This window comes from Pteropus alecto, unplaced genomic scaffold (assembly GCF_000325575.1).
Source record: "Pteropus alecto unplaced genomic scaffold, ASM32557v1 scaffold33, whole genome shotgun sequence".
In the NCBI taxonomy this organism is placed as follows: domain Eukaryota; kingdom Metazoa; phylum Chordata; class Mammalia; order Chiroptera; family Pteropodidae; genus Pteropus; species Pteropus alecto.
The window spans coordinates 7,225,077-7,248,694 of record NW_006435762.1 but is presented as its reverse complement, the minus strand read 5'-3'; the positions used below and the strand labels follow the sequence as shown (position 1 = coordinate 7,248,694).

General features: G+C 32.6%; 1 protein-coding gene across 1 annotated transcript in view; it reads right to left on the bottom strand.

Moving 5' to 3' along the window:
* The window catches only part of NAALADL2 (N-acetylated alpha-linked acidic dipeptidase like 2), a 799,198-nt gene that overhangs the window by 175,781 nt on the left and 599,799 nt on the right, over nucleotides 1–23,618 (bottom strand). The window contains exon 10 of the mRNA XM_006910847.1: nucleotides 6,577–6,723. Within this exon, the coding sequence (XP_006910909.1) occupies nucleotides 6,577–6,723 (147 nt within the window). The remainder of the gene's footprint in view (nucleotides 1–6,576; nucleotides 6,724–23,618) is intronic.

Sequence of the window (23,618 nt, the reverse complement as noted above, 5' to 3'; positions counted from 1 at the left end):
GAGCTTCAACTGTACTTTCTTTATTTTATTGTTTGTATATCTGAGTCCCAATCTAGACTATGAACACTTTGAGAGATGAATGCGTGTTATATTTACCTTCGTATTTCAAATGTAGTGCTAGATTACAGCATATGCTTCAGAACTATTGGCTGAATGAGTCTGAATTAAAATATCTGAATAAATCAAGTCAGATTCAATCTATTATCTTAACCTAAATGTTGCCAAACTTATAACACGGTCTATCTCTAAACTCACCTGTAACTATTATTATTCAAATTATCAAAAACTTTATTATAAAACGAGTGGCCTCATAACATAGATAATCATAAAATAATCCTTTAAAATAGTATTAGAGTTAGAATATAGTTCATATACTATATATTTTGATTCAGTGATGATAGTCATTTGAAAAAAAATGTTCTTATTTAGAATTCCAAGCAAGGACAACAGTTAGGGGACATCTGTCCTCCTTGCAGTCATTTCAAAATATTAGGCAATTTGAAGTATGATCTTTTGAATTATCCATTTGAGTCCTAAGAGTTTCTTCACTCTTTGTTTTTTCAATATCTGTCTCATATTTCAATTTCTCCTGTTTACTCCTCAGGCTCTTGGAAACATACAGCAACTTTAATAGCACTCCCTCTGTGACAGGCATTTCATACACTGTACAATCAAAGCTTTTCAAGTCTGCTCTATAACTGTTGATTTGTTGATTGGAGTTTAACCTTCTCCTCTAAAGAAAAGCTTCTAAGAAGTGGAATTCTTTGTAGAGCCACAGTTTATGAGAGTGTTATATTCCCTACTTCATGCTGTTTGTCAGGTGAATGGGATAGCAATATCCAAAGATGACTGGAAAAGACACACATAGGTTTATTTAAAATCACAGTTCGAATCTTTGAAAAAGAGCAAAGTTGAACACCTTGTCAGATATTAGATATTATAAACAATGAAGTAGACTAGTTTAACCAAGAGCTTTTCTCTAAGTCAGCATTTCTCCAAGTGGTCCAGAGACTTTCAAAGGTCCTTGAGAACAAAACTGTTTTCATAATAATAGTGACAATATATGCCTCCACACCCTCACTCTGCATTCACAAGTGTATAGAGTATAAAAGTTTGTTACTATGGTTTCATTTCCACATTGAAATTAACCTTTAGGAAACTAATACTTGTCAAGTTTCATAGAAAAATATATCTGTAATCATATGAAAAGACTATTATACTAGATTTTCTTTACATATTTCAACCAAAACATATAACAACAGATTAAATGCAGAAACCGATATGAGAATCCAGCTATCCCATATTAAGTCACATTAAATAGATTTGTAAAAAGGTATAATGTCACTTTTCTAATTTATATTTTCTTGTCTTGGTGAATATAATTTACTTTCATAAAAATAAGTTATTTATATTAATTTATAACAAGTTTATTATTGATATTTACATGAATTAATAAATATACTTTTTCTCAGTTTTAAATCCTAATATGGTAAATACATGCACATAATAGACACATAAACCAAAGTTTTTTTCTATGGAGTTTCTGATACTTTATAGAAGATAAATGGGTTTTAGAACATAATGTTTGAGAACCTCTGCCTTGAATGAAGCAAGTCTGACCTGAAAATAATAATACCACATATTTTGATTGACATTGAAAGTACTTTTTTCTAAAATAAGTTACAAAGAAAGTTAATGAACTAGAGAGAATGCTAAAAAATCTTTCTGTCCTGTTTACAATTCACACATTTTTCTCATTTCTAAGTGACATTCTGTCAGATATTGCAAAGCTCAGTATAATTATGCATAGTTACACATAACTATTCAGTTCCTTAAGTCAAGAGCTTTCAATTGATTTTTGAACTACAATTATCTGTTAACAAAACAATAACAATGACTAAGTTCCAAACAGAAAATATAATGAAAAAAATGATCTCTGATTCAAGTATGATAAATTCTTCTACTTAGTAGAATAAAACGGAGAATTAACATGTAAACTATGAGTTACTTTGCTCCCAAATATGTGTATTATAGTAATATATCTGTATTGTATCTGCACAAGTTATTTTTAAACTACACACATGCACACACACACATTCATGCTACTGTGTATCAGTTTAAGAATCAAAATTGATATCAAAGTCACCTAACTTAAAAAGAATTTATGAGTTTCAAAACGCCTATGCTACTTGGTTTTCAGTTGCTGAGTTACTGAATGATATTAAAACAATTATGCAAAAAAAACCCTGCTGTGTTAAGCTATAAGACCCCTTTATCTCATTATCATTTAAATGTTAAATTCTCCATTATAGAGGTAAATTGGGTTTAAAATAGAATGTTTCAAGCAGAAGAGCAAAAAAATATAAGGTTAAACAGAGTGAAGAACCAAAGCTTCAATTTGTGGTATAAAGCTTGCTAGGGCATGGACTTATTTTTTGATATACTAAGAAAGCCAGACCCTCTGACATGCCCTATAGACAGTAAAATACTGATCTGGAACAAAAATTATGTGAAACAGATGTTAAGTGACAGAAGAAATGTGCATTGGACAACCAGCCTGTCATAAATATTGCACTCTTAATCAGAAAGCATCTGTCTTTTCATTTCCTTTTCAGCAATCTCTGCATTGTATTTAATCTGCACAGAATGCTTCTCCTAACAGGTGTAACAATGTTTACAAATTGAAAATCTTGGTTAAATGAAGCTTACAACTAGAGACTTTTCAATTAACAGGACAATATTTTATGAGAAGGAATAATTCCAACATTCAGCAAATCCATAGATTGATTTTCATTTGTGAAATTTAATTATTGGAAAATTAAAGTATAGACACCAAGAAAAGCTAAAGGTGAAAGGTGAAAGGTGCTTCAAGCAATCTTCTGCAATATAACAGCATTCAAAGAATCTATAGGAAAAAGGTCTTGGTGGGAACATGGATAGCATAAAATATTTGAGATACAGATTATAAAATGTCATGATTAATCAAAAAATTATTTTAGAACTATGTCCATGAAAAATGGTGTCTGTCATTAGTTTATTTTCCTACAGTTGATTTTTTTTATTATTACCAGTCATTGTTGAAATTAAATATAACAGATTAATAATCAATCTTGCTGTATAAAAAAATGGCAGAAATAATATTTGCTTTGTAATCACCTAAATAAATTTTAAATAGACAATTTCTCAAAAGAACATGGGCATAATCATAAAATTAGCTCACTTAGAACACATACATAGTCTTTAAAGTGAATGGGACTACGGAATTATCCGCTTTAACTTTTATTCAAATTTTATTCAAAGTGAGTACAGATATAATGAACTCAGTTCCTACAGGAGCCAGGGCAAGTAATATAGGTAACACGAGTTTGGTAAAACATGTGGTCCTTTATGTTGATCATCTATTTTACAAATTTTAATAAAAACAGGTGTTGAGGTTATTATGCTGAGTGAAATAAGTCAGACAGACAAAGATAAATACCATATGTTTTCACTTATCTATGGAATCTAAGGAACAAAAAGAATAAGCTAATCAAAAATGACTCACAAACATAGACAATTTGGTGAAGGACAGAGGCGGGGGTGGTGCTGGGAGAATGAGGTGAAGAGTTAAAGAAGTCCAAATTAGTAGTTGATAGATGGTCATGGGGATAGGGAGCATGACATAGAGAACGCAGTCAGCATTAATATATTGGCTAGGTAGAAAACCAGAGGAGAAAAGGAGCAATTAGGGGGCTCATTTTATAAACTACATAAATGTCTAACCAATGTACTGTACACTTGTAACTAATAAAAAAAAAAAAAAGAAAGAAAGAAACAGGTGTTGAAGACATATTATTCTTAACTGCACTCTAGGACAAACAGCACAACAGATTTTTTAATAAACAATATGATAAGCTAGTAAGTAATACATGATTTAGCTGATTGTGTCCAGGGGTGTGGGGGTAGGAACAATGTTTCTAGAAATTCAATTTTTAGATAAAGCACAGGAAAACAAAATATATCTGTGGGCTAGATCTTGCCCTTGGGCTTCCCCAATTTGCAACCTTTAATGTAAGAGTTGAGAACATGAGCTTACTTTTAAACAGATTTGAGGTCAACTTCTATCTTGGCTATTCATTAGTTTTATAATCTTGGATAAGCTACTAGATTTTAAACTTCATTTAATCTACAACAAAAAAGTGTTAATAATAATAGCTGACTTATAGGGATATTTGTAATTATTAAATGAGATATGAGTGAGGTAAAAACACATAGCACAGAAAGTACTCATTAGGTGGCAGACATCATTTTGTACATTATATTTATAATATATATTATATAATATATGAACATATGTTATATTTTTAAATCTAATTTCAAATTCATGAAAATGCTTCAATTTCCTTACCTACTTTACTAATTGACATAGGATAAATCTTTATATCATGGAGAAAGCCTTCCAATGTTTATAACTCCTTTTAATATATACAAATACTTAATATAGATTAACAGAAAAAGCAAAGATTATCTGTTCTTTGAAGAGTTCATCACACAAAATTATCTCATCTTAAGCATTCATATTTTATAAAGGACAAATCTATTTTTTTTAAAAAAATGTTCCACGCTAAAGCAATATAAACAAGGTCATTTGTTATAAAGCATAAGGGATTCTCTTTTAATTACATTTATGGAGAGAAATATAATTGAAAATGATTTCGATGGAAAATAGTCTGAGTATTATTTAAAAAAATGATTAGCTTCTTTAGACTAAGCCAGTTCTAGTAGATAGACTGCAGCCTTAGGAGTTTCACCGTAATGACATTACTTTCTTAGAACTTCACTTCTTCTCCCTATTGACACCTCAGACTCTCCAGCTGATCTTAATCAAATGCCACCTCTTCAGCCTTAGAAGCTAGTTTTCCTTAACAATTAATAAGCTCCTCCCTTCCACTACTATGTTCTTATCTGAAATGTTTAGAAATTCTCCCACTGATATGTTGGATCTATAGACAATAATAATTGTGAGGATAGCTATAGTTGACAGAGACCTTATTATATGCTCAATGTTAGCCAAGCACTTTACATGCATAGTCTCACTTATTCTTACTACGGCTCTATGAAGTAGATTCCATAAGTATACAGAGGTTTCTCATCTCTAAAATAATTCTGAAAAAGGTTAGATCATTTGTGTAGTAAGTATCAGAGTTAGGAGTCAACTATTAGTCCCATTCTTAAGGATATACTATATAGCCTCTCTGAATTCTTGGCTTGAAACTCAACCAAGATGAGTCAGACATGTATTGAAAGAAAGCTATAATTCAGTGTGTTAACATGACAGGAGCTGGATGGGCTGAGATGGGGAAATGATAAAGAGATATTAAGAAATATCAGGCTGAAAAATTAAAAATAAGTTAATTTCTTAATACATCGATGTAAGTATAATGCATATAGTGGCTTTGCATAAAAGGAAGGATACCTCTACACACGTACCTCATTTTCAAACAACAATAGCATATGAAAATCCATATGTAAAAAAAAATCATAATGATTACTTTTGCATTATCCAAGAATTTATCTCATCACAATTATATTGAGTTTTTCCCTCCAGTAATTTAGTTATTAAAAGTTGTTAGTGATCATTAGCTATTTACAGAGGAACTAAAGTGTGTGTGTGGGGGGGCAGAGGGGTGGGGGAGAGATGCAGAGAAACATAAAGTTGAATACTGCTAAAAGCTATCAGAAATTAAGATATTGCATACTAGAAGTTGAATAGTGCTAAAAGCTATCAGAAATTAAGATATTGCATACAATCACCTATAAAAATATAAACACAACTTTTTAGGAACATCTATGGGTAAGAACAAAGCACTCTTAATTTTTCAGCCACTATTTTGTTAATGTTAATAATTACCTAAAGCAGCCTACTCCAGAGGCTTTTAAAGAGCTCCCCAAAAGGCATGCACAATTTAAAAGAAATAAAATATTTCAACAGGTTTAGATCTACAGAGAAATGGTTTCCTGTGACACAATTCTAAAAAAGATTAAAATGCCTGAAGTCCAATAGATGGATGAACACAGACTTAATTAAGGTGAATCATGGCTCTGTGATATTGTTTTGGAAAAAGCCTCCTATCTTCATTAAAAAAAAGCACTATCTTTTTAGGAAGAAAAACTATTGACAGACTTCAGGGAGCTGGTTCACAAGACTCACATTAATATACAGTACATGAAATGCATTTTCCCTTGGGCAAGGAGAGGAGAATCTATTGCACATGTCATCTGTTTCTGTGAATACTGAAACTTACAATTATGTTTTGATGTTAATCCAACTACTGCAAATTTCTTGTTGCAAAGCACACTGTGAAAATGTGAGTGACAGTATAAATCTTTTTTAAATTGAATTCAATACTATTGAAAAGAGCTGATGATTTCAAATACTGTTACAAAGCCTTTGAACAACAAGAATAACTCTTTAAATAAAGTAGCTTCCAGTGACCTATTTGGCAAGAAAGACAAATAGCCAGGATAAAATCAAATTCTCCATGTCTGCTATATTGTGTCCATGTGTGGGTGTTTTGCAGTTTTAGAAACAATCACCTGTAATGCTTTGATGTCCTCATAAGCAAACTGCACAGTGGGAACTCCAAGATGGTTGATGAAATATTCAGAATCACCTTGTATCTGTACAGAACTGACATTGGTTTTTGGGCACTGAGCTCTTCTGGAACAGTTGAAATTATTTTTCTGAAAAACATAATTTAAATTGTTAGCACAAAATATGCTTCTCCGGTCACCCCTAAATCATTGCTACTCAAAATGTGGTCCTTAGATCAGCAACATCAATGTCACTCAGGAACTTAGCCAAAATACAAATGCTCAGGCTCCGCCCATGTCCTCCAGAATGGGAGCCTTCAGGGACAGAGCCCAGGGTTCCATGCTATAACACTGCTCTATAATTTGGGATTCTGATGCTCATAGACCAACACTGGCCTAAATCAGGCTTTCCTTGCTGTTGTTGCTTCAAAAGCATTTTTATCATACATTTGTTATGAACTGTAATTAACTCTTTCATTTGAAATATTTTTAAAGAATGTGAGTCCCTAAAAAGGTTTAGGGTTTGTTTTTCCTCTCATAAATTTAAACAATGATTTGCTAGTATATAATTTCATTTTTTAAAAAATGTTTTTTGAAAACCACAGAAAGAATTTTCTTTTTAAAAGCATATTCCTACATAAGAATATATGCCAGCGACTACCATGGATCATCAAGGACCACAAAGCTAAGTGCAACCTCTGGGGAAATGTAATGAGATAGACTATTATTTCTTTAAGAATTGTCTAATTCGCAGAATAAATGACAGTAGCTTTACAAAAATAAAAACATAATAAAATAAAAAGTAAATTAAGGGTTTCTATAACTAATATTGTATAGAAATGTCTTTTTTAATAAAATTTCCAAAAATCTAGAGTCTTTCTGAGATAATATTATCTTAAGTATGAAACATGGAGGAATACCAATCCCTTCAGCAGTAAGGATGAGGTAAGTGAGACAAGTAACATGAGAATATCACATCTAATAGGCAGAAAGTATGTACTCAATACACGTTTGCAATGAATCAAAAATCAATGGATTCTTCAACTCCTCCCCTCCGCCATTCTTCTTTGGCATGATACAGTTTTAAAAAATACTTTTAAATATAACCTATCAAAGATTTGGAAATATGCAAGTTAATATACAGAAAATAAATTACTCCAACTTTTTAAAATTATAGTGCTAAATATTTTATTACCTATCCACTTTTCTTTGAGGACCTAAGAGAAAGATCTTTGTAACAAAGTTAAAATCAATTAAAAAGGAGAGTCTTGTGAGTGTTTATAACATAGGCAAGATTTCAGCTAAATGTAATTTACAAACATCTTGGGTAATTAAGCACTTTGGAAATAGGAAGTAAAAGGAGTATTATACATACAATCGGTAGCAACCTAATCCTTTTTGTGGTGACATCCATCAATCTGCTTCTTTCTAAAGCCCACATTCCTAAAAAAAATTAATCCTCTTTTACTTCCTGATATCTTCTTGTGGTGAAGGCTCCTGGAGGTTTTATACCTGGTACAGTTTAGGTAGGTTATTGAATATTCCCAAAGAAGAGCTACCTTAAAGTAGCAGATCATGAAAAACAAAAAAAAACCTACTTTATATTATGCAAAAACAACAGGTTTTTGTTTTTGTTTTTGTTTTGTTTTGTTTTTTTGAGAGATCCAGGTGTTAAAACTGCACTTGTGAGGGTATTTGTTTAGCCAGAATAGATTTTTTTGTCTAATTGGATTTGAATGTCCTGGTCAGGCAAGACATTGACCCATGTCCCATCCACGTTTCTCACGCTCAGCTGTCTTCACTCATTCAAATTTACTGAATGGTGGCCAGCAGCATTAGAATCTGTAAAACCTAAACTGGTGCACCCTTTATGTTAACGATTTCATAGAATCTAGTCTTTGCCTTTCCCTAGCCAAAGAAATTAAAAATCACTTAAGGGATCTACTTTCTCTGTACTGTAGCAACATCTATACCTTTTTGAGACATCATATGTATTCTACTCGACCTCAATAAAAATATAGGTTTGGCTTTAATTTCATTTTGCATAAATAATTCTGAATAGCCACTCCAAGTATCAACCACACTCCTTAGATTTTTTTCCTCAACAGAACAATGGCACAAAAAATGGCACAATGGAACAATGGATCAAAAATTGACAATACTAAATTTCACAATATGTTTCTCTGAATCACATTTAAAAAATAAAATATAACTGTGATTTACATATAAATATATTTGATATTATTTCCGTTGTCATTATTATATAATAGCTTCCCTCTGATGAAAAGTATTAGCTTTCCTGATATACAAGTTTCTAAATGGCACAAATGATCGTACTCCAATCAATCCTTGCATTCTTTTGATTTAATAATTAAACAAAGCCCAGTTCTTGTTTAGTCTAAGTTTTTTATTGTCCAGGGCATTCTTTTTGAAGCCAGTACAAATTCTCTTCTAGTCTCACTGTTCTTGTCTAGTCCAATAGCATAACTTTACTATTGTCATCGATTCCATTCCCATCATTTCTTACGCATTAATGTAATGATTCCAACATCATTACTTCCATATTTTGTATTTTTCAGGCAAATCAAAAGGTTAATATCCAATCTTCAGGATTATATTCCCTAAAATACTTCTGTACTCTTTTCCCTACTCTGGTTTGCTTTAATTCACCATGTTTGAAAAAATCTATCTTTTCCCTAAAGGTTTGTATTGTCACCTCATTCATATATAAACTCCTTTTGTAAACCAGTTAAGATAGCAACAGAGTGAGCATTATTTAGAATTATTTTCAAATTATATTTGAAGGTTAAACGCTATTAAACCACACCTATGGTGCTACACATGTACTATTTATGGAGAGAGGATACAGAACAATAGGGTTGTGTGGCCCCAGGGATAGTGGGCCTACATCTGGGAGCACTTGGCTATGGAGCCTCATGTCAGAATTAAGCCCAAATGAAAGGTAAAAGCTTCAAGAAAATCAATCTAAAATTGGAAGCTTCAGGGACAACACAGGGTTCACTCAGGAGCCTTCCTGAGGCCTGTTCCTTACGTACTGAGCCCAGAATTTCCCTGTAAAGTCCTGCAGAGATCTTAGCTCACCAGCCCACAAACATCTTTCTCTCACCCTCCCTGACCCTGCCCTTATTCTCTACTTCCTACTCTCCTGCTTTAACCAGTGATAAAAGGAGGAAACATGTGACCTCCAAGCCCCAAGCCTCTGTTTATTTTTTCTTTTGTGCTTTTGTTTCTGACTAGTTTCAGAGTGAAATAGCCAGGATAAAAACGAAGATAGTTTATAGATTTCTTTTCCCCAAATCATTTTATCCAGGGATTTTCCTTAAGAGAAGAATATTCCTGGCACAGAAACCTTATCCTCTAAATCTTTTTATTATTCATTACTTTAAAATCTAGGCCAAATTCATGGACCTTAAGTTATCCTAAATCTATATTCTGACCTAATGTAAATTGTTTTCCCACACAGCACTTCAATGCATTATAATAGGTACATATCAGGTAATAGATACTGATCTACTCGACCCCTATAAGCACTAATACCTGAGACGAAAGTAGAAAGAAATTTTAATTTCTTTCATTTTACTAGAAGTTAGCCACCATGGGAAAGAAAAAATTGGTAACAAATTTGTACAGGTCAATTAATTTTAAAAATCTATTTACAAGGCTGAGTAAATTCAAATTAAATATTTCATCCAAAGAGTTCAAAATACTCCATATTTAATGTTTGATAACAAGCATTTTTATTCCAGTTCATAAAATAAGCAAGTTCAGGCGAAAATTGTAGTTATGTCACTTATTTAATTTCATATCACAAGTCTGTGGAAGACCTAAAACGAAATCACCATCTGAATCCTAAAGTTGTAAGGCGGTATGCTCTTCGCAAGTATACTTTTAAACTAAAAGGCAAAATCTTATAGTAAATAATCATAGAAGTGAAATATAAGAAATTAAGTCAAATTGGCATTAGCTGAATAATGATACCAAGACACACTGACAAATTTCCAAAATATTTTAAATTCAGTTTCATAATTAAAACATTTTATTTCTCCCATACTCTGCTTTCATACTATATACATAAGAAAGATAAATTGATTACTTCTTCAAACAGTAATAAATGTATCAAAATAAAAGCATTATATTCTACATCTAAAAGTAAAATTAAATCAAATTTTTTTCACTTCAGAATCATTCTTGTAACTTCAGTTGTGTAAAAATAATTTATCTTCCTGATTTTCCTGGTTTTCACAATATAATAATGTTCCAATTATGATAATAATGCTTGTGTTATTTTAAAAATGATTTCTCATTATAGGCACTGAGATGTGTCAACTTGACCAGGCAACCACAAGGTGCCCAGATATTTGGTCAAACATTTTTCTGCATGTCTCTGTGAGGGTGTTTTTTGGTTGAGTTTAGCATTTGAATTGGTAGACGAACTAAAGTAGATTGCCCACCCTCATGTAGGTAGGATTGAATTCAATCAGTTTTAAGGCCTGACTAGAACAAAAAGGCAGACTTTCTCAGGAATAAAGAGGACTCTCCCTGCTTGACTGCCTTCAGGTGATATATAGGTCTTTTCCTTTCTTTGGACTCAACTGAAACATCAGTTCTTCTTGTGTCTCCCGTCTGCCCTCTTCTAGAGTGGAACTTACACCATCGGCTCTCCTAGGTCTCCAGTTTGCCAACTGCATGCAGATCTTGGGACAGCTCGGCCTCCATAATTGTGTGAGTAAATTCTTTATAATAAATCTCATATATTTTATCAGTTCTGTTTCTCTAAAGAACTGTGACTAATATACTCAAGTGGTAGACCACCTTTCTGTTTAAGAAATTTTCATCAGAACTGGTAAAAAGTTAAAATTTAACTTTTAAGTAAGTAATGGTAGTGAGAATTTTTTTTTTCATTTGTTTGATTAACTAGAGGCAGTTAACAAGTTAGCAGAATTTTGTTAAAACATCTTTCCTTTAGAACTTATAAACATGATCCTAGGAAATGTGATCATGTATACAGGTAAGGGATTCTAGAGAAATCATTACATTTTGAAACTGGAAAGAACCTAAAATCCTAATTCCTAAAGGTTTTTATCCTGAGATCCACAGGAAAACAAAATAAAACAAAACAAAACAAACAAAAAAAAACAAAAACAAAAAAAACCACAAGAGTTTTTTGTACCAAAAAATATATATATATTTATTATTACTTGTTTTTAATTGAAACTTAACATTTCATTTAAATATGAAGTAGGCCACAAATCCAATATTATTAGCAGTGCCTGTAACTTTGTAAATAAATAAAAATCAAGCATTTTCATATCATCTTTCAGTTGTAGTGAATAAACTCATCACAAATTTGAAAAGATGGCAGTTATGAGACATTTTGCTGAATTTTCTAGTTCAATGCGTTAATTTTAAAAAGCTTATATATTACTAAAATGAAAATGTGTGTTTTAATTCTTAGATAACTTCAGTTTGTTATAATTGGTTTCAATTGTAATCCTGTGTCTTTTCATTAAGCATTTTAAAACATTATTTCTGAGAATGGGTCTATATAGGATTTATCGACCGGCCAAAGTGGTCCAGAGAGGGGATATCCCCCAGCAAAACAGCTACATTTTACAAATTAGGAATCAGAGACCCCATATCAGCTGTTTCAGTTACCTATGGTCAACTGTGTTCTGAATATACGAAATAGAAAATTCCAGAAATAAGCAAATCATAAGTTTAAATTGTACGCTATTCCGAGTAGCATGATGAAATTTCTTGCTGTCTCATCCCATCCTGTCAGAATATAAATCATCCCTTTCTCTAGTATGTATCCACCCCGTTTATAGTACCTGCCCAGGTGTTATTAGTCAGTTACTTTGAAGCTGGCTCGGTTACCAGATGGACTATTCCAGTATCACAGTGCTTGTGTTCAAGGACTGCTAATTTTACTTAAGAATGTCCCCCAAGAGCAAGGATAGTGATTCTGGCCCATTCAGATATACCAAAGAAAAGCCATAAAGTACTTCCTTTCAGTGAAAATTTATGTATGTATAGGGAAAAAAACATAGTACATATAGGGTTCAGTACTTTTCCGTGGTTTCAGGCATCTGCTGGAGGTCTTGGAATGTACTCTCTGCAAATAAAGGGACTACTGTTCTGACTTTCTAGAAACTTTTAAAAATTATCCTTAACACCAGTATCTGATAATGAATTTTGTATATATAAAATATACTTTCAAAATAGTAAAAATTTAAAGAAAAATTAATAAATATTTTGCAATGCCTTTATGAAAGACTCGCTTGAGCAGGGGGAGAAAACTGGCTTTTATCTTATTTTAAAATGGAAATTTTAAAATGGGATTTTAAAAATCTCTAATGTCTTGAGTTTTCTGCAAAGGTTTAATAACCTACTTACAGGGTGTTTATAAAGTATTTTCAGCCTTAAATACTAATATATACAAGTAGAATCACCAAACTCAAAAATGCACTCTAATTCTGTTCTCATTTTTAATTTTTAAAACTTCAATCTTTTTCTAGAATGAAGGGATATGTTACTTTATATTTGAAACACTTGAAGTTAGATTGAAGCTATATTTATGCATGAATGAATGCTACAACGATCACTCTCTAAGAATAAAAATGGAGATAAATGAAGATATTTGCCCTTGTTTTTATTCTAACATGTTATCTGCCCCCCTCTTGAAATCTACTTACTTCTTTTTCTTCTTCCTGACCAATTTAAGGTCTTGACCAATAGGCACATGATAGCAGAAGACCTAAATCTTTTTTATTTCTCTTCACTTAAGGCTTTGTGTAACAATATAAACAGATGTGTTACTTTAAATTTTAAAAAATATTCACAATTCAACCAAACTGTGGGGTCTAAATAAAAATCTCCACTAATATAATAAAATAGTATCCACACTATGATGTCTTATACCACAATAAGTTCCATATTAATTCATCTTTAAATGTAAAAATCTAAATCATAAAGAATATAGAGGAAACAATGGAAGATAATTTTAATAATCTTAGAGTAGAAAAGACATTTTTGAGATGACAACAAACTCCAAAGACAAAAAAATTATTAATTATTCCAACTGTATAATATTATAACTTTTCTGAATGACAAAAATTACCATAAACAAGAATAATTAAAAAGCTGGTAAAAACAATTATAATTCATTTCACAGACAAAATAGCTAGTTTCTGTAAAATATAAAGAAAAAAGCTGATAGAAAATAGTCAATGAATATAAACTGACATTTCACAAAAAAATAATTATGAATGACATATACATAAAAGATATAGAAAGTATCTTTTTATATCTACTTTACAAAAAAATCTTTGGCAAGTTTTATGCTTTGAGCATGTGGGAATACTGGTGCCTCATATATAGCTGAAGAAAAAAAAGTGATATAAATCCTATGGTTAAATAAATTATATCCATAAAATGGAATAATATGCAGTATTTAGAAAGAACAACAGTATTTATACACTGCCAATAAACAATTTTCAAGATACATTTTACAGGAAAATAATGTGTAGACAGATTCTATAAGGTGTTATTTGTGTTTAAGAAAAAAAAAGGATGTGTGTGTTGTGATATATGAAAATGCTACTTGCCTAGGGGGAAGAATAGGTTTACAAAGAAGACATTTCATTGTCTACTTGTTTATTACTTTTGAAATGTAAATCTGTGATTGAATCACCTGCCAAAAATCAATGTTACAGTTTTCAAATCTTCTTTGAACTATATGTTCTCTGTTCCCTATTCCAAGATTCCCTTGATTGTAAGATAGTATCAATTTAAAAGCAGTTTTGTTGGATAATTGGAAGGAAATAAATCATATAACAGATATCTTCCAGTTTTAGAAATTTTAACATTTTACAAAATGCCAAAGAGTGGAGATATGGGGTATTTTGAGTTGTAGTACTGGAAATCATTTACTCTAAGATCAGTTTAAGACACTTACATAAAGATCAGCCACTTACAGTTAGACTCATAATGGATCATAACACAACCCTGTGAGATGGGTGAAACAAGTATTACTATTCCGTTTTACAGATGAAAAGCTTTGCTACCTTGTGGAGATACAACCATAGCAAATGGAATGGCAGGCAGGAATTTTTAACTTAATTGATACATTGTTGTCCCTCACTGCCCCAACCACCTTCACCATAGTCTAATGAGTCCCTCTACAACACACATTAAAAAAAAGAAAATGAGGATGAGTTCCTCAGTTTGTTTGGAAGGAGTTGGTAGGCTGCTGAATAATCAACTAAATTAAAATTATCTTTCAATTTCAGAAAAATGGTGACTTGAAAATAATTTACAAGATACAAACTCCATAGTTTCCTTTGCCATTTTGACACTTCTTTAATAGGTTTGATGTTGGTCACTCCAATAGCTAAATCTATTTCTTCGTGAAATGCAAACTATATATAGAATGACAGCCCCAGAGCCCTTCCAAAAAACTATACTCTGATTATATCGAAATGAAACTATGAGCATATTGAAAAGGTAAAGCAGAACCATCCAAACTGACCTTCGGTCAACACACTGGATGAAAGTATACAGCCCCTGGGTATAATTCCTATACCACAGGATCAAGATATAGATTTTATGTCTCAATGAAGGATAACAACTCTGGCTTCACAATGCTGTTCCATGCTAAGCATTTGGCTGACATAACATAACTTCAGCTATTATTTCACCGGCTTTTTTGAGGTTTGTCTTAAATAGCTTCCCCTAGCCTCATAGGCAATGCTATTTAAATAATACAGTGTCAGCATTTCAGGTTTGTATTCCAGCTGCCAGGCATTAAAAAAATTAACTGAAAATCAAACTGGTTTTTGATTCAACATTAACTCTCTGAGGCTGCAAATATTTTTAATGAAATATTTAAACAAGATCTTCTGTAGATGAAACAGTTTAGTAACTTTCCTTCAAAAAAAAAAAATCAGACACTTCAATTGAAGTCGAAGAACAATTGGAGTTAATGTGTATATATTTAGCATAATTTAGTAGATAGTGGGCAAAAGTTTGCTGTCATTTCTATGACCAGGATTACAGGGCAGTTGTAAATCAGGTGGGGATTTTCAGGTTTTTTAAAGGTAATTAATTTATTTTAGGAGGCCACAGGGAGAAAAGCTGAAAAATGTAAACTTGGCAAGCAGGAGGGCAAAAGGATGTGGATGGCATACAATCACACATTACCATATCAAGCAAGTTAAGTGCTGAGAGTGAGAAATCAGGGAGAGGATATATCACCATCAGCAGTACTGTGTCTAACTCTGACAGATGACAGCATCGTTGCATAGCCTTAAAGCCCTGGGCCAAAATAACTGCTAGCCTAGGGAAAACTTTACTAGAATAAATTCATCAGAGTTTCGGAGGCCACTATTATGTCTAAGAAGCACTGTGCATAGGAGACCCAGACGCCACCCATGACTCACACCCAAGTGACAATCCTCATATGTTAGGTTTCTTTGTATCAGACCTAAGATCATTATTTTTGCAGAATGTACCAGAAAGTTTTATAATTACATCACTTATTTTAATTCTTTGTATTTTTTGTGCCTCTCTTACATGTTTTTTTTTTTTGAGAGCAGAGAATGTGTTTTGTCCATCTTTCTATTGATCCAATACTAATCAATCTAATAGATAATATTTTTCCAATGAGAGGAAATAGTAAGGAAGAGGAGAAGAAAAGAGCTAAATACCATCTGGCTTAGCCTAGGTTTAGACCTAGAAATTACTGGACTCAGAGTGTCAAAGATGCTGCAGGAAGTGCGAAGAGGATTTCTTGTAATTCCATGAGTCATGACTATTCTGGAAAGCATCCTTTTCATTCCTTGCTGTGTAAAATCTGCTTTCATGTAAACTGTGTATCCCATTAGGTATCTGTAGGAAGTCAATAAGTATGTACTGACATCACAAAGTACATTGTGGTAAGTAGGTGCTTGAGATAAATATTAAAAAACAATCAAAGCATGACCCACAGAGAGACTGAAGATGAAATAGCTGATTTTGCATTCTCCTTTAAAAAGCAATGTTTCTTTTCGGCAGTATGACTTTAGTGCAATCACTTAATTTCCTGAAGCCTTGAATTCCTCAAACAAAAAGGAGATATGTGTACAATATTAGGAGGTTGAAAGTAGTAAATTAAATAATGCATGCAAAGCCCTCAGCACCAAGTACTTTCATAAGTACTTAGTACATAACTATTATTATTATGAATTATCGTTACTACTAAAGTAACACACACACACACACACACAACCCTCCTACATTTATGTATTTGACAATGTCTTGCTACCAAAACTACTTAAAACTGCATTTTGTCCTACCTTCTAAGATATCAAATGCTCATATTTAGAAGGCTAAGTTTTTTATGATTATCTAATGCACTTTTCCTAATGAACATTGGTTTTAAAGGAGGTTCTTTATATGTTTTTTATTTATTTTTTCCTTGTTAATCTCTTTGGATTTTATAAGATAGTTCATGTGATAGAATAGTACTTTTGTTGTTTAAATATTCTTGCTAAATGCATTAAAAGAGAATATTAAGTGTTATACAAATATTAAATATTGTAAAAATGTATTCTTTTTTGATTTCCTGCAATAAAAGGGCTTTAAAAAATGGGGTACAGCTATATAAAAGATTATTATCTACACCTGAGAAATAATAAAATATCATTACATATTTTCATTCGGTATCAAGGAATTTTAAGGATTTCTTTAATTTTTCTTAAATTAGATGTTTCCTTAATAAATTTATTATTTTCTTAAAGAATAATCCCTAACACTGAAATTATAAATTGTTATTATAGATACTACCTATATAAACTCACGACATTTTGATTAAAATATAGATTGGATCAAGATAAATCTAAGATGGGAAACTAAGGAAAATACTTCAAAACGCTATAACTAATGACAAAAAAAGTAACAGCAGAACAAAACAGTAGTGATCTAGCATTTAAAAAAATGCATAATACCGAATTCATATTTAACTAATATGTATTGTGTATCTACTATGTGCCAGTTATTTTCATATATAATACCGTATTTTATCTTTATAACAATACTTTGAGGAGAAAATCATTCCTAAGCTGTTTTAAAGCCACCATTGCTAAGAGAAACTAAGGAAATCATCTGTAGTCATTCAGGTGGTAAGGTCAAAATGTGGACCATGGTTTCTGTTCACAAGTCCAGTCTTCTCAATTCTTTAACTCTAATGCTGGAATTCCAGTGAAATAAGCTTTCAAAATTCACCTTGTAAACCTCCTCTCCCCGACATCTGGAACTTGGAGCACTTTGAAATGGAGACTACTTTGAAATGAGACTTTGTGTTGGAGTTGGCATTTTGCAGATAGGTACAAAAAAGCACACCAATGAGCCTTAAGTATGTTCTCTTGCCATCTGATGTCACATTGACATCTTACTTGGATGTGAAATAGGTACTTCAGAGTTAACTCATCAAAGATTAAATTCTATATTATGCTGAATGAAATAAGATGGTCACAAAATGACAAACACTGTATAATTCCACTTACATGAGTGTTATAAACCGGACTGTGTTTCCCCAAAATTCATAAGTCAAAGTCTTACCCCTCACTGTGACTGTATTTGAAGATAGGGACTGTGAGGAAAGGATGGAGGTTAAATGTGGTCCTAAGGGTGGACCCCTCATCTGAAAGGCTGGAGCTCTTAGGAGAAGAAGAAGAAACCAGATTTCTCTCTCTCAACCAAGTAATGACACGGCAAGAAGGTGGCTGTCTGCATGACAAGAAGAGAGCCCTCACTAAGAATCAGCGCTTTGATCTTGGACTTCCAGCCTCCAGAATTGTGAGAAGTAAATGTCCATTGTTTAAGGCACCCAGTCCATAGTATTTTGTTATAGCAGCCCAGACAGACTGATACAATTAATTATCTAGAGTAGCCAAATTTATAGAGAAAGAAAGAATTGTGGTTGCCAGAGACTAGTGGGGAGGGGAAAACTGGAGAGTCAATTAACGGGTTTCAGTTTTACAATATGAAAAAGTTCCAGAGATTGGTTGCACAGCAATGTGACTATACTTAACACTACTGAACTGTACACTTAAAACTAGTTCAGATAGTAAATGGTGATCTTATGTATATTTCACTACAATTAATTTTTTATTTAAATAAAAATGATTTAAAAAATAATTTTTTCCTCAAACTAGCTCTTTTCTCAGTGTTCTTATTTCCAAAAATGGCCCCAACATTCACCCAGTTGCAGTTATCAGAATTTCATTGTCATTCCCTACTTTTCGCTTTCTTTTTTTTTTTCCTTACACATTATTTAGTGTTTCTCAAACTTTGCAAGCAAGAGATCATCTGGAAAGCCTTGTAACAACACAAATTGCAGGTCTCTATCCCCAGACTTATGAATCAGTGGGCCTTGGGTGGGGTTAAGAAACAAGTATATACATAATAAGGGCAGGATAAGAAATTAGACAATTAAAAGGAATTACTGCTATCACAAAAGCAAATTTTAAAAATATATAAAAAGTTCACAAGATAGTTCTTAAATTTCTAAGAAACAAGATGTTTTTCACAAATAACAACTTTATTCTCCAGAGTTCAGTATCTGTCTACCTTTTTTTTTTTTTTGGTTATATGTTTGGCATTCAGTGAAGTAATTTCAATTTTAAATGCACTGAATGAAATAATTTCATAAAGAAATCAAGAACAGCATTCTACCTGGAATACTACTTCTATCATTTGAAATCAAAAGTGTTTCTTTTCCTTTTTTAAACTATCAGTTCTGATAGCGTGGTTTTTAAAAACCGTATTCTATATGTGCTTTATACTTTATAAAGGAGTTTGACCTATGTACTCTTCTTCTATTTTCACAGCACTTTGAGGTAATTAGGGTATTACAGCCATCTGGCAGATGAGAAAATTGAAATAAGATAGGTAAGCAATTGCTAACAATCATATAAATAACAGAGACTCCAGTAGACTTGACTCTTATTCTTTTTTTTTCCCTTTGTAATGGCTTGTCGAAAGATTATTTTTTCCCTTCGTCGCTGCTTCGAAATTGTCTCCCCTACTTAAAATTTATTTTTATTTTTTTGGTGAATATATGTCAAGGAAGAAGTAGGAGATGAACTGTTATCACTACCTATCCTTTTTCTGTCTGTACTATGCTGATCACATTAGTAATAGCCCAGGTGACTGGCTAACAGCCTGTGCTCTGAGCTCTGCAGTCCACTGCCCTCAGCCTCAGTTGAATCAAGAAAACTATCCTTAAAGATGACCACTCAGAAGTTAAATTTAAAAAGAAAATTAAGAGGTTTTTTTTTTTTTGCCTCAAAGTCAATTTAGTTCAGTTCTTGAACATTCAAGAAAATTTCCATTAAGCATCCTGGAGCTCAGAAACCACAAACTGAGCATAACAGTAACAATAAGGTAAGGAGGTGCTCCTCTCTCAAATAATGATGATTAGTTTTAATCTCTTGGGGTTGTCTATAATATGAATGACATTAAGTAATCAAAAAAGTTAATAATATATATTCTTATATTTTATAACCATTGCACAATCAACGACTATTTGTTGAATACCTACTAAATGTGACATCTTCTAAAGAAGGCAAATTATGAACAAAATGCATATATATATCTTCAAAAAGCTTGTGAAATAGGTAGGAAATGCTTCCCCATATAAATTGCTTAGATGATACAAAGAAAATATTATTGTTTCTAAATGGTGCTATAAAGGGTACAGTACATTGATTTGAAAAGTACTTTTGGAAGTTAACATAATCAGTAGAGTTGAATAGAGTCTATTGTAAGAAATCTTTTGGCAACAGCACAGAGGTTAGTAGAGGCAGGAATTTTCAACAATAGATGCTACTGGCTAGAAGGTTCTTTTTCGGATAAATGAGTATTGTAGTGGATAGACAAATTACTAACATGATCAGTTTGGTAATTAAGTTGGGTTTCTGTCTCAAATACATGAAGCCAAACAATAGTGTATTATTTCCATGTTTTGACATGAAGCAACTTAAAAAAAAAAAAAAAAGTTTAGAATCAACAAATAGGCTCTTTGTTCATAGGAGCTAGAGTTAGGAAATATTTAAAAGCTTCTATCCCTAAAGTGACTAACTTTATGACAAATTATATTGCTTTTAATGCTCTAAGGAAAATCTGGAAGTCTTTTATAGATATGTATCACAATACACAAAGGCTGCTCTCTAGGATCTGAAAGCAGTATGCGGGTGTTACATCCACTGAGTCCACTGTGACTTCCAGTGACCTTATACATGAGTGATGTTGACAGTGTCCTGTTCTCAACAGCTCCTCTCAGCTCTTATAGACTCATGTCTATGCCACATTCATGGAGTCAGTCCTTCTCTTATTTGGTCTTCCTCTTTTCCTCTGCCTTCTATATTTTCCAGCATTAGTGTCTTTTCCAAAGGACCATATCTTTTCATGATGTGCCCAAAGTAAGGTGACCTCAGTTTTGTCCTTTTTGCCTCTAGCTATATTGCATGTTTAATTTGTTCTGGGACCCACATGTTTGTCTTTCTGATGGTTCAGAATATCAATAGGGCACTCCTTCAACACTATATTTTAAATAAATATATATATTTCTTCTATTAGCCTTCTTCACTGTCCAACTTTTGCATTTGTACATAATAATTGGGAATGCAAGTCTGTGGATGATCTTAGTTTTAGTCTTTAATGATACATCTTTGCTCTTGGTGATCTTTCCTAATTCTATGATTGCCGCCCCTCTGAGTCTCAGACTTCTATTGCGTTCTTAGCTGCAGTCTCCATTGCAACTGATGACTGAACCAAGGCAAGCAAAATCTTTAACAGTTTTGAAGTCTTCATTGTCTGTGTTCAAGTTGTATCTTTATTCTGTAGTCATGATTTTTGTCTTCTTAGTGTTCAAATGCAGTTCTACTTTGCACTTCCTTTGTTCATTTTCCTCAGAAGTCATGTCAAATCATTGTTCTTTTCTGCTAGTAAGATGGTGTCATCTGCATATCTTAAGTTATTGATATTTCTTCCACCAATTTTCACTCCTTCTTCCTCCGAGTCCAGCCTAGATTTTTATATATGTTCTGTGTGCAGATTAAACAATAGGGAGATAAAAATGCAACCTTCTCTGACATTTTTGCCTATAGAAAATCATTCTGTCTCTTTGTGCTCTGTCCTGACAGTGGCTTCCTGTCCACAATACAGGTTAGAAATCAGGGCAATCAAATGCTGAGACACACCCATTTCTTTCAGAGCAAGCCACAGCTTTTCATGATCTACACAGACAAAGGCTTTACTGTAGTCTGTAAAACATAGACTAACCTTCTGAATTTCTTTGGAGCACTCCAGTATTCAAATAATGTTTACAATTAAATCCTGAGTGCCTCTTCCTTTTCTGAATCCGGCTTAAATATCTGGTATTCCTTGATCCACATAACATAGAAGCCTTTGTCATATCACCTTGAACATCACTTTGCTTGTGTGGAAAATTAGAACAATGGTCCTATAGTTGACTGCACACCTTTGAGATGTCTAGTGAACATTTCCTGCCTGTAGGCCATTGTTTTGTTTTCCATATTTGTTGACATATTCTTGTTAGGATTTTGACAGATTCAGTCTCTGTGGCTTGAAATAATCTATTGGTATCCTATCTACCCCAGGTGATTCATTTCTCCTCAATTCTTTCAGGGCAACTTTCACTTTGCTTTCCAAGAATTGTAAGTTCTTCCTCTTAAGAATTTTCTTCAAAGATATCTGTTATCCTTTGTCTCATCTGTGTAGGTTTTCAGTATACTGTTTCCACCTTCCCTTTATTTTTCTTGTGGTCAGATAATGTGCTTCCTTGTTGGATGTTCAGCTTTTCTAGTCTAGGCTTGAATTTCTTTTTTATTTCTTGAACCTTCTGGCAGAGATCTCTCATTTTTCCTTTTTTTGTTGTTCTCTTCTATATCTTTATGTTTACTATTGCAATAGTTCTCCTTATCTCTGTGATAGCCACTAAAGAACTGTGTTCAGGATTTTAATCCTGGCTTTGTCACTTTTAAATTTTGCCTCTTGCTTGTCTTTAACAATTTTTAGTGTTCCTTCTGTCATCTGTTTTGATTTTTCTTTTCTTTTTATTTCCAACATTGTCTTTTCACATTCTTCCCTAATAATATTTCTAGTTTCAGTCCATGGTTCTTCTGATTCTTAGTCAATTAAGTTTAACAGTGTAAATATGTTTTTTAAGTATACTCCAAATCCATTAAGAATGTTATTTTTGTTATATTTTGGTACTAGGATTATTTTAGTGCTCTTTTTCAGCTTTACTCTAATGTTTGATATTATCAGTTTGTGGTCAGTACCACAATCTGCTTCTGGTCTTATTTTGAAAGAGAGTTACTGATTCTCCATCTCCTACTTCCAAATATATACTCTATAATATGATTTCTATACTGACCATCTGGTGGTGTCCATGTACACAGTCATTTGTTTGGTTGTTTTAAGCACATGTTTGTGATGGATAAGTTACTGGCTTTGCTGAAACCCACAAGCTGGTCTCCTCCTTTATTTCTGACCCTTAATCCAAATTTTTCAACAATTTAGATTCTGCTTTATTTCCCCCTTTTGTGTTCCAGTCACTTATAATTATCAGCATGTATTGTTTTAGTGTGTCATAAATTTTTTCTTGCATAAAAAATTTCAATTTCATCTTCTTCAGGCTCTGCAGTCAAATCATAGTATTGAATGCTAGTTATGTTAGTAGGTTTTCCTAGAAGTCTGATTGATATTATTTGGTCTGACTTGTACTGTAGATCTTAACTGCTAATCTTTTGTCTTTGTACATCAGCCACTAGACATCCTTCTAGTTCTGGTCTAGTTGCATCATTAGCAACAACACTGTTTGTACTTGTTCTCTGCTCTTCCAGTAACTGTTTGATTTCTTTCCAACTGGGGAAAGGAAAGAGGAAAGGAAAGGAAAGAAAGGAAAGGAAAGGAAGGGAAGGGAAGGGAAGGGAAGGGAAGGGAAGGGAAGGGAAGGG